The sequence below is a fragment of the Diabrotica undecimpunctata genome, chromosome 3 (assembly GCF_040954645.1).
Source record: "Diabrotica undecimpunctata isolate CICGRU chromosome 3, icDiaUnde3, whole genome shotgun sequence".
In the NCBI taxonomy this organism is placed as follows: Eukaryota; Metazoa; Arthropoda; class Insecta; order Coleoptera; family Chrysomelidae; genus Diabrotica; species Diabrotica undecimpunctata.
Window position 1 is genome coordinate 164,656,304 of NC_092805.1, and position 13,208 is coordinate 164,669,511.

The window sequence follows — 13,208 nt, forward strand, 5'->3', positions numbered from 1 at the left end:
AAAGGTCGATCGTCACTCAAACAGTATATGCCGCTAAAACCAGTAAAAAGGGGAATCAAAATGTGGCTTGGGTCAGACTCGTTTACTGGATATACCTACGACTTCAACATCTACACAGGTCGCGAAACTGAATATGTAGAAGGAACTCTTGGGGAACGTGTAGTGAACAAACTTGTTTCCACAGCAAAAGAAAGAGATATAACCTTTTGCTTTGATCGTTTTTTTACTTCGGTTTGTCTGTTGGAAAATATAGAGTACGCAGCAATAAGGACCTGTAACCAAAATAGAAAAAACTTGCCAAAAATAAAAGATAAATTGCAAAGAGGTGAATGCGTATTTCAGTGCAGTGAAAACGGACTAATGTTTGTGAAATGGCAGGACACCAAGGAAGTCTTGATGCTGAGTAATTGCCATAATGACAGTGTTTCATCTATCAATAAAACCATGAGAGATGGTTCGAAAGTAAATGTGTCCTGTCCAGAAATGATAGCGTGCTACAGGAAAATTATGGGTGGGGTTGATCTAGCAGACCAAATGGTAGGATTGTACGATTTAGATCGTAAATCAAACAAATGGTGGAAAAAAGTATTCCATCGCTTACTTATGATGTCAGTTGTAAACTCATGGATTATTTATAATGAAAAAAATAAGAAAAAAATTCCTCTGATTCAATTTTTGGTACCTCTGGCAGAAGAAATGATAGCTGAAGGACAAAAAATAGCTGCTATACGACGTTTATCTAAGAAGGGAAGAATATCTATGAAAAGAAAACGTTTCGAGAGTGTATCATTACATCTTCCAATTGAAGGAAGCACAAGAAGACGATGTAAAATGTGCACTGATAATAAAACTCAAACACGTACAAAAACCCTTTGCGAAGAGTGTGACATTCCTTTATGTAAAAACTGTTTCGCAGTATATCACCGTAAATAATATTTTGTATTTTTGAGTAATTGTTTTGTATTTTTGAGTAATAAAGTAATACAAATATATTATGTGGTATATAATAATATTTTTATGTGGGACTGTTGGTACACATATGTACCAATACACAAGACTAATGGTACATATGTGTACCACTACCCCCACGAACACCCTAACGTTTTCATTAACATTTTTTGTTAAAAAAGGGTATATTTGTGTATATAAAAATAAAAAACCACAAAAATATGTTTTTAAAACTCGTTAAGAAAAACCGTCTCGAAAGGGTTAAGAATATACGTCAAAAAAATCATAGCGTGTGACTTATCTTTAAAAATACAACCACATGCACTTGTCCAATAAAATTGTACTGTTAGTGATCCCATCGTAAATCATGAGGAAAAAACCAGGACAGAAACCTTAATATACTATTCCGATATAATAAACTGTGATTTTATATGTATTTTATTTTAAAACATAATTGGTGTATCCTCTATATGTTACCTCTATATGACTCTTGACTTAATAAAAATAGTGGTATTTTTTTTCTATTATTGTTCTTTTAATATGGGTAATCAGATCCTACTGTATTCGGCCGAGGAATTTGCTACCCAATTAGTTTCATTTAACATAATTAGAGTTCTTTGATTATTTTTCTCTTTTTACCATTTGTTTCTAGACCATAGATACTTGAATCTTTCCCTTGAACTCTATGTTCATTTTAATACGCGTGTTTACATTTTTGAGATGTATATTATTGTTGATATAAGAATGATGTTCAATTATTATTCATTTAATGGACTTGATGTTTTACCTAAATACAAATGTTCGCATTCAAAAGGTATTTTATAAATACTATTCTTTGTTCTTTCTTGTTCATTGCTAGGTTTAGGTTTAGATAAAATAGAGCTCAATTTGTATTTATGTGTATTTATTTTATATATGTGTTTGAGAGTTTTTGTCTGCCGTCGCTAATAACTAGTGGTTATTCTTGTAGTGTTTTTTTTTTTGTTCTTGATTATAATAGCAATTTCTCGATGAGCTGTGCTTAATTTGTTATTCTAATGTAGCTTATGTAATGTATGAATTTTATCCGCTTTGATGGTTGAACTTCATTTTTAGTGCAAGGTATAGACTTCGAGACAGAAGGTGGTCGTATGAGGGTACATTTTTTAGCTTCTAGCAAACATTAAAAGTCTTAAAATCCTCTGTCATCCATCACTGCCTTATTCGAAGGTAAACACCACTCTAAGTAATTACAAACTCGTACTACCATAATATCATCAGCAGCCCTTTCACCATATTCATCAGAGATAAAATTGACCAAACAATCTGGCGTACATGAAATTAAATATTTTAAGGAGTTAAATTTTTTGTACCCTGACGAAGTAAGTGATTGGTAGACGGCATTTGATGGCTTTTCAATCTAAATTTCTAAGCAATCAGTAATGGGAACGACATTTGCATACCTACTTCTAAAAGATATGGATCAATTTTTATAAATGTCTGATGTTGTTGGCCACACAATCAAGTCTTTGAGATTTGCTGCCATAAGAGGCATTCTTGCAGAAAAGACTCTAATGATAGCCAACTTTGTGAATACCCAAATTGTAATGCCAATATACTAAAGGACTCATTTAATTTAATTTCCATGAGGGTTATTAATATATGTATGGTAGGAAGCGTAATATTATCACTTTTTATTTAATTAAGTGATATGATTGTTTAGGTAATCTTAACCACATTTTTGACTATTTTTCAATAGCAATTAGCATGTTACTATGCATTATATTTTTAAAACCTTTCTCACCCTCTGAACTAAACCATTGCTCATCCTCTGAAGCATCTTGTACTAAGCTTAATTGAGATATACAACTTGGTTTATAACCAGCAGATGCTACAGACGAATTAGATGGTAAGAAGTATTAGCTGTGTTATCTGTAAATAATTTTCTTTTTAAAACATAGATTGATTCGTGAAGTTCCCATGTTGTGTGTTAAAACAGAAAACAGTGACAGTGCTATATATTTTTTTCAGTAGGTGAATTTACATTTATACCTTTACTTTTGTAATTTGGTTTAATATTGACTTGCATAGACTTGCATAGTAACTCTGTAATTTGTCTTTAATCTAAGAAGTTCTGGGCTCCGCTTAATTATATATAGTTCAATACAGAAAGTACTGGGTCTAGTTTAATTAATATCACAGACATTTATATAGAAAGTACTAGGACTTCCTTCGTTTACTACTTCTGATAGCAAACTCCAAAAGGGCTTCATTTACCAGTGTTAATCTTTGTCTTCTAACTTCACCCATTCTTCCAGCTTGACATAAAAAGATATGGAGCATAACTCCTTTTTTTAATTGTCGAAAAGGTTTTTCTCCTTGCTGTTTCATTATAGTATATTCAATATAATCTGCTGTATCTTGCTTAACGTAAAATAAATATTCAGTAATCAAAAGTTCGTAAAATTACGGTAGAAATTGATTAAGTTTTTATAGAAAGTTTTACTGAACTTTTGTTAAATAGAATAGGTTAGGTTTAAGTTTTAACCGAATTTTTTAGTACATAATAGTAAATGCAAAACTCACTTCTGGTTCTGATACACTAAGTTGTATATAAATATAGCATACTTATATTAAAATGATCTTCACAACAATATAAATACGATATTGGAGATACATTGTCTCTTTTCATCATCTTAAACCACTGTTTTCGTAGTTTGGCATCGTTTGGGATACGAAAAAAAACAGGGCGAACTTCTAATAGTGTTTTTGCACTGGGGTACCATACAATATTTTTAAGAAGGTTTTCAGCTTATTTCATTATATGAAAACTAAAAACATATGTATAAAAGAAGTAAATGGCTTTTAGCAAACAAACACGGACAGGACAAATGACGACACCTAGAGCGCGCGCTAAGCGCAAGTATAGTTTTAATGAAAGTGTTTAATTTCACTTTGAAAAATAGTTTTAATGTGTTTCAGTCTATTTATATTTTTTAAGGCATAAAAAAATTGTGCATATTTCTCATTGAAGAACTCTCAACAGATTAAGGATGGAAGTATCAAACTGCAGAAGTACCGAATTTAAATGGGGTTATAATGTGGATCAACATGACTGTGAAGAGATGCAAACTCCAGATCATCTATTAGTCTTTCCACATTATGGACTCTATGTTTAATTATTGCATTATAGTTGCACAGTTCTCATGTAATAAAATGTTTATACAAACTTAAAATATTTTTGCACTAAACAAAAAGTTGTATTTTGTACTACAACACAAACTATCTGTAGTTCTATAAAAAACACTTAAAAGCTTCTTGCCCTAAAGTACTATTTTATTAACCCTATAAATTTAGAGAATAAAACTAGAATGAACATCTCTATCCTATTCAGACAAAACAGAGGCACTCTCAAGTAAAGTGAATTCAGCGTAAACTCCCCTATATTCCTCCGTATAATAATCTTAATTGTTATAGGAACACAGTCAAGCACCCTTCAGCTTTTGTCAGGTCATCATCGTCATCCCTTTTCTTTTTATAGCTTTTTATAGTGATACATATCTCTTGTCTATCGAGCTCGACGTAATGTAACAAGTATTTATAGTTCAGCCGGTAGAACAATATGATGTGTAAGTGCCTCATACATTGACACGTTCTTACAAGGGCCCTTCAATGTCCCGATCTCTTCAATGCGACCAGCCCTTTGTACTCTTAAAAGCAGCAGTAAAGTTGCATGAATAACACGAAGAAGGATTTTGCACGATCGCCGGGATATTTCACTTCCTCTTCCTGCGTCTCTTAAAGAGAATAAACGAAACAGTTTCATATTTATGCCGGTTATCCCGAGGTATTCGCATATTTTTAGGATTTAGAAAAGAAAACTAGTAAAAAATATATTGTTGGGAAAAGAAATTTCCAAGGATTAGGTAAGAGATTTGGTCGACATATTTTATACAATTTTCTACCATTCTTTTTCTTTATAACATCAAAAAGTTCTTATGTATTGTAAGAAAATTATACATCATATTAAAATGATTTTATTTATTTACAAAAATGTATATTACTATGGTATATGAAGCTATAATTTAAATAAATGGTAATATCATATTAATTATAAATTATCAACATTCTCTTTGCATTTATCCGTATACGGGGTTGGCTTCTCTAATAACAGATCTAAATATTTTTTTATCTTTGATCATACCAACATCAATCCCTTTTACAAACATGTCCTGCCTAAGTTTCTTCCACTGGATCTTCTTTAGTATCCCTCTTCTAACCCTTCCAGGAACTTATATTTCACAATATTATTTTTTGGCGTTAAATATGCACATGACATTAAGGGTTTTGCTACACAATAATTTGTGAAGTTGTAGAGATCAACACAAAGATATAGATGCAGAAATCACTCAAATGGAGATTGCTGGTTTTGCTTCTATACCACTTTATTCTGAGTATATTCTTTAATTTTCACATTAATTATTGCCACCCGTAGATCGTTGCCAATATATAAAATTTTAATTTTATATCAGTATATCTGAAGTTGATAAATCAATCATGCAGTGGTGGAGCAAATAATGCTGCGTACGAGGTGTTTAACAAATAAAAGTATCAGGCGAAGTGTAATAGACTTTATACCATTCTCGGAAGGGAACTGCTATTTACGTCTGAGAGGAAAGTACTGGAAAAATATCTTTAGTCAACGTACATGCACCGAGCGAAGATAAAGACACCGATATAAAAATGGGTTTTTACCAACAATTAGAAGACTTTTAGGGAAAAGTAATCACGAAACCTCAATTGAAAATGGTATGATGGTAATAAATTTTTGCAATAGAACAAAATTTGAAAATCATGAGTGGAATTTTGACAGAAACGACATCTAATAAACAACGTAGATCTCTGCGGATGGTAACACTGCCATTTTTAGACCACTTTTTTATTGAAAATAAACACGCTAATATCATTAGGAGTGTTGCGACTATAAAACAAGAAATTCCAAAGGAACCTAAGTAGAAACTAAATGTTACCGAAAAATACACAAACCAAACAGTAAAGATTGGTTTGATATAGAATGTAGAAAATTTAAAGCTAGACAAAAAGCCAATATACAAATAAATATACTGAATACAACAGAAATATGAAGTGCATAAAGATGATGATGAGTAAAGTACTATGATCCATTAATTATTGTAACAGAAACAAAAAGGGTTTACGTTTTTACTTTACCTTAAAATCATGTACTCATCTATCCTTTTGCATTATTGAAATAAAGATTTGATTATCTTATTTAATTATGGTCATACCGATTTATTGTTTTAAATGTGTGTTTAAATTAGCTTTGCATTTAAGTGTAATTTATATTTTCAGTACGTAATTTCCACGTGCAGAGTTATTGTGCTCGTATCTTAAAGTTAATATTTGCGAGTTGGCTTGTTTTGTTTATTCAGTTACTTAATAAACAGGCCTTGTCGGGCAATAAAGGTGAAAACCTAACTTTAGTAAAGTTATATTATTATCAAGTTCCTTAAATGGATATATTATATCGTTGTGATATTGGACTATGTAATACTTAGTCAGTATGTTACATTTTTTATTTTAAGTAGATTTTATATTTTTATTTTTACGGAATGTCATGTGGCTGCGGTTTGTAGACTGACTGAAAATCCTTGTCCCACTTCTCCTATAGAATCTCACCCATCTTGAATCCATTAATTGCATCCATCGCTATAGTGTTTTCTATAGGTATATTATTCATGGTACTGGTATCTGCTACTCAAAGGCATTTGATAAAAGTACAGTGTAGTCTTCATTTGCAGGATTAGACATAAATTTTGGAATAATTGTGGGGTTTCCCATATAATACGTGTCGTTTAAATACAGCGCTCCCCTTGACTTAGGATGAAGAAGTTTCACAAGGAATACAATAATAGCCCTTTCTTGGTTGTACTTTACCAAAGACTGTATAATTTTTGAATCGTACTTTATACTGTCTATCCAAGGCTCTAAATATCTGCCGTTGATTTTGAAGTACTGGTGACTAATGGCTACTGTTGAGTTTGGAACCACGTAGGCAGTGAATTCTCGATGGCATGTACTGCAGCAGGGATCCAAGGCATTGTATAAGGATACTACCAAATGAACGTGAAGATTCTTTCCTACATTTATAATATCTACATAAGGTTTAATACTTTGATTCTAAATAGTCTCTAGGTCCGATGCCACTAAGTAATAATATTTTAGCACCTGTAGTTAAAATAACTTCTTTTTTGGCTTTGATGAGCAGATTTTCACCTATGATTAAAGCATTAACACCAATTGCTCGTTTGTCAAAAGGTTCTGTAAGCCCAACAGCAAAAATTTTTGAATTCTTGGAAAAATAAAAATTCGGACGGTCCTTTATTGGCATTAAAAACTTCCTGGCCATGTTAAATCGTTCCCCACGATGTCTTGTGACTAGATGTTCTTAGAAACCAATGTTATGATTAGGTAGCATCCAATTGTAGCCAATAGACTTGTAGCTTACGCTTGAAATGTTCTGTATATGCTGAATTTAAATAAAACTGCACTATAAATGCTTTGTATTTATTGCATTAAAGATAGCACAATGATTGTATATGTCTTTAGTTCTGAACGTGAACTCTGACTCTTACTGAAGTGCGTAGCATCTATGCGCACCGAATTTAAACTTAAGTAGGGGAGATTGGCGCGTACATGCCCCCCGCCTTGAAATACATTTCAATACATTACACAAATTATGTATATACAAATTATAAAAATAAAATCCAAATGTTATGAACTGAGAGAATGTAATTGTAAGTTCTTAACTAAAATGAAAATTTAAATGTTCGGTAATGGCGAAATGTTTTTAACCGCACGTTTGTATTCTCCGCGGGCTGTTTTCACTGTTACTACACGAGTTACACCATCTTGTCCTGGATGAATGGCTGTCACACGGCCTAATGGCCAACATAGAGGTGGAAAACGTATGTCCTTGATTAGAACTAATTGTCCTACTTGTATGTTGGGTGGAGGGTCAGAAAACCATTTCTGACGTTGCTGCAACTCTCCCATGTATTCTTTGGACCAGCGATGCCATATGTGCTGGTGCATCATTTGAAGATGTTGATATCGAGACAACCTGTTTGTGTAGATATGTCCGTAAGATCGGGCTCTGGTAATGATGTGAATGGTCTCCCGATAAGAAAATGAGCTGGTGTGATAGGATTAAAATCATTAGGATTGGAACTAAGAGGTGAGAGTGGTCGGGAATTTAATACTGACTCTACTTGAACTAAAAGTGTTTGAAATTCTTCGAAAATGAGTAAGTTGTTTTTCATTGTTCGTCGTAAATGAACCTTCATTGACTTTATTCCTGCCTCCCAAATTCCCCCGAAATGTGGAGAATTTGCTGGAATAAATTTCCAAACTATTTTATCATTTGCACAAAATGAGGCTAGTTCAATTTTGTTATTAGTTAAAAAACTTGAAATTTCATCTAACTCACTCTTGGCTCCTATAAAATTAGTGCCATTATCTGAAAATAATTGTAAAGACCGCCCTCTTCTAGCTATAAAGCGTTTGAGGCAGGCAATGAATGCTTCGGAGGTAAGACTTGTAGCTATTTCAAGATGTATAGCCTTGTTTGTAAGACATATAAAGAGGCAAACCCAAGCCTTAAACGTTTTGCACCCGCGACCCTTCCTATCCTTTAGTAAAAAGGGCCCAGCATAGTCTACACCGGTTGAATGAAAAGGAAACGTTTGAGTAACCCGTTCCTTGGGCAGATCACCCATTGTAGGGGTTTGAAAAGAAGGTTTTGCCTTGAAACATGTTATGCAATTATGTACTGTTTTTCGAGCAATATTGCGGCCTGAAATTGGCCAAAACTTATCCCTGATAGATAAAAGTAGATGGTTGGGACCTGAATGAAGAAGCCTCCTATGTTCATGTATAAAAAGTAATTTAGTGAAATGAGAATCCTTGGGAAGTAGAATAGGATGGCGTTTTTCAAATGACCATGGGGAATGTTTGAGTCTACCTCCAACTCGCAAGATACCATTGTCATCCAAAAATGGTGAAAGAAACTTAATAGAACCTTTTCTTATTTTGCAGGATTTACTCAACAAGTTTATTTCTGAGCTGAAATGCTCAGCTTGAATTATCTTTGAAAGAATGTTTAATGCATTTGAAAGTTCTTCACTGCTCAATGGCCCATGGAACTTATCGTTACCTGGTTTAAGGTTATGAATGAAACGTAAGTAAAATGCCATAGAGCGATGAAGTCTTGAAAATTTTGAAAATCGCTCAATGTCTATTATTGAAGAAACTCTTGTCGTCATTTGTAGCACTTGGGAGGTTTTGATGTCAGGAAGTTCTGTTTTTTCGAAAGCTGAAGCAATGGGCCATTTCACCGATGAAAGTGAAAGCCAGTCTGGACCATGCCACCATAAGGCAGATGACATTAGTGAAGTCGGAGTGGCACCACGCGACAATAGATCGGCAGGGTTCGAAGACGAATTCACATGGTACCAATTTGTACATAAAGTCTTGCTCTGAATTTCAGATATCCTGTTTGCAACAAATGTTTTTAGTGAAGAAGATGACTAGTTTATCCAACCCAAGACTATTGTGGAATCTGTCCAATGAAATATGCTGCTAAACGATACTGTGAGAGCCCTTTGAATATGATGAGACAATTTGGCGGCTATAAGAGCACCGCATAACTCCAATCGAGGAATTGTAAGAGCCTTGATTGGACTCACCTTAGATTTGGCACAAAGCAGATGAACATGAATGTTGCCTTGAAGGTCAATTGTTCGAATGTATGCACAGGCGCCATAGGCCTTCTCACTTGCATCACAAAAGGTGTGGAGTTCAGTAAGTACAGGGTTGATGCATCTTACATGTCTAGGAATTGTGAAATTATTAATATTATTAAGCTCATCGCGTAGATTTACCCATATTGTATGAATGTATGCTGGGACAGACTCATCCCAAGATAAACGTTCCATCCAGAGTTTCTGAAGAAGAATTTTTGCTATGATAACGCAAGGACTTAGTAAGCCCAATGGATCAAAAAATTGAGAGACACTGGATAGAATTAGACGTTTTGTAACAGTTTTATAGGAGCTGTCCACTAAAACCTCTGAATTGTAAGTTAGGACATCAGACGAAGATGACCAAAATATGCCTAAAGTTTTCGCATTTTCCTTGGAACCTAAGTTCAATGTGTTAAGTTGCACATTGGAATCCGCAATATGCATAAGAGCTTGAGGTTCGTTAGAGATCCACTTCCGCAGTTCGAAACAACCTTGTCTGAGGATTGAAGATACTTCCTTGCAAATATTGGACAGCTCTATTAATGAATCAGAGCCTGTAAGTAGATCGTCTACGTAGAAGTCGTTTTGGATGACCTTGGAAGAAGCTGGAGATGCACTCATATTTTCTAAAGCAAGCTGAAAAATAGATCTTATGGCTAGATATGACGCAGAAGAGGTGCCATATGTAACGGTATTTAATTGAAATTCCAAAAGAGGATCTGAAGGCTTTTCTCTCCACAAGATCTGCTGAAGATTTCTTTGTGGAGGATGAATTGAAACTTGCCGATACATTTTACATATATCAGCTGAAACGACATATGTATGTTGCCTGAAGCGAAGTAAAATGTGAAAGAGATCATTTTGAATGGTTGGTCCTACCATTTGAATGTCGTTTAATGACCAGCCTGAAGATGAGGAACAAGAACCATCGAACACAACTCGCAGTTTGGTTGTAAGTGAATCTTCCTTTAGTACTCCATGATGTGGCAAGAAGAACTGTGTTGTGTGATTCGACGTTTCTACCTGGGACATGTGTCCTAAGTCTTGATACTCTCGCATAAATGAAATGTATAGATCTCGAAATTGTACATTCCGCTGAAGTTTACGTTCTAGACTATAAAACCGTTGAAGAGCAATAGATTTTGAGTCACCTAGTCTAGAAACAGGTTCCTTCAAAGGTATTGAGACCACGAAACGACCTTCATTGTCTCTGTAATGAGTTGAAGTAAACATATGCTCACAAGATTTTTCTTCTGGAGACTGAATTAACTCAGCACACTCCTCTATTTCCCAAAAGCGAGAAAGCTGAGTTTGTATGCTTAAGTTTTGGGAATGCCTTAGAGAAGAGCTTGATTTGTCTGAAAGAAGAGGTTTTGTAAGTGGCCCACTCACTATCCAACCGAACTTAGTTTTATGAAGAACTGGACCTGAAGGTTTAAGACGAATTTGTCCTATGCATAATGTTTCCCAAAACAAATCAGCACCTATGAGAAGATCAATTTGTTTGGGAATATGAAAATCAGGATCTGCTAATTTATGACATAAAGGTATCGAAAGAGACATCGGGTCAATAGGAGCTTCAGGTACGACATCGCATATTTCTGGAGCTACTAAACAGACTAGAGGAGCTGTAAATGGAGTGTTTTTAGAGAAAATCTGGATTTCACAAATGGATTGAATTGTAGATTCCACCTTAAATGCCCCTGAAATTGTAATATTTGTAGGCTTTCTCGGTAATCCAAGTTTATGACATAAATTTGAACTAATAAAGTTCGACTGGCTCCCTGGATCTAAAAGTGCTCTGCAGTCATGACGATTTCCCTTTGTATCAACAACCTCTAATAAAACAGTAAATAAAAGTACTTGTTTTGAACTTAAACTGAATGTGAAGAGAGACTGTTGTGCATGTGTCTCAGATGTAGAAGGTTTTGTATCATGCAACAGAGAATGATGCTTCACAGTGCATTTTTTGCAATGACCAAAATTGCAACTGTTTAATTGATGCCCACGATTTAGACAGTTAATGCACAAATTGGACTTTTTTACTAAATCGATTCGTTCAGGTACAGACAACTTTAGAATTTTGTACATGTATAAATTTTGTGATTTGGAGCATTGCATGATGAACAGGTATGGTTTGAAGTATGAAAATTTCTCTGAACATGAGAATTTAATCTATTACTAGATACTGTTGGTGATTTGGATGGCTGTGCCTTTATGTTTTGGGTTGAATTCGCCTCTGTATGTTTGTCCTCCATTTTTTTGAGCATCTTTGACTTTTGCTTTAAAAATGAAAGAAAAACTTCTAAATTGGGTGAATCGTTCATTGAATCTTTAGATTCCCATTCTCTAATTGTAATTGGATCGAGCTTGGTATACACTAAATATATAATTAGAGTATCCCATGACTCTGTAGGCTGTCCTAATGATCTTAAAGATCTTAAGTGCATTTTTACGTGATCTACCAAGTGGCTTAAACCTTTTGAAGATTCCCTTTTTATTGGATGAATGTCGAATAAGGCCTTGGTATGTACATGTAACAATGCCCTTTTATCTGTATATTGGTCACACAATAAATCCCAAGCTATTGGAAAATTATCATGTGTGACCTGCATGTTTGCAATAATTTCGAATGCTTCGCCCTGTAAAGATCTCTTTAAATAATGAAACCGCTGTACATTACTAATTGAACTATTGTTATTTATCAAACTGTCAAATGAATCTCTAAATTGTAGCCAATCACCTGATTCGCCTGAAAATGTTGGCAAATTGATGGCTGGCAACTTTACTTCTGAAAAATCGAATTTATTATTATTTGAATTCTCAATGGAACTTGCATTATCTGTGCTATTTTCCTTAATCAGGGCTTGCGCTTTCGCAAGTATCGAATAAAAATCATTTTCAAAGGTTTCGCGTGTTTTATATTCGTTTTGCAAGTTCTCTTCCTCTACCAAGCATTCAATCTCTACCTTCATAACTGAATATTCAGCTAGTAGACTTTCAATATGTACAATTCTGTTTTTTAAGTCCCTATCGTCAAATGAATCAATTTGAGACATGCATTTATTTACATATGTCTGAAAATTTGTTAAACGAGCTTTCAAACCACCTCGCTTAACACGAAGTCTTTTTAAATCTTGTGCTGATTCCATTTTTATTAAAAACAAATAAGCAAATATTAAATAAATCAACAACTGCTTTGTAAGAATGCAAATAAAACTGAACTATTTATGTATTGAATATGCCTCTTTGTAATAATATTTAATAATAGTAAAATATATCCTAAAATAATACGAGAAATAAATAATTGACTATTTGTATTAAATATGTCTGCGTAATATTTAATATGATGGTAAAATATATATAATATACCGTAAATCGTGAAATAATATGAAAACAAAGAATGCAAATTATTAATTTTGGTATAGGAATGAAAGGTAGTAGGGAATATAGCTCTTA

At 33.8% G+C, this 13,208-nt stretch overlaps 2 protein-coding genes across 2 annotated transcripts; both read right to left on the bottom strand.

The window, feature by feature from the left end:
- Positions 1-8,039: 8,039 nt before the first annotated feature.
- On the bottom strand, positions 8,040-9,200 carry LOC140436123 (uncharacterized). Its single transcript, XM_072524831.1, has one exon. It carries the CDS (start codon positions 9,198-9,200, stop codon positions 8,040-8,042), a length of 1,161 nt encoding a protein of 386 aa, XP_072380932.1.
- Positions 9,201-9,533: 333 nt separating this feature from the next.
- On the bottom strand, positions 9,534-12,901 carry LOC140436124 (uncharacterized). The gene is made up of 2 exons (XM_072524832.1): positions 11,932-12,901; positions 9,534-11,587 (listed from the first exon to the last, which is right to left on the bottom strand). Exons 1-2 carry the CDS (start codon positions 12,899-12,901, stop codon positions 9,534-9,536), a joined length of 3,024 nt encoding a protein of 1,007 aa, XP_072380933.1.
- Between the last annotated feature and the right edge of the window lie 307 nt (positions 12,902-13,208).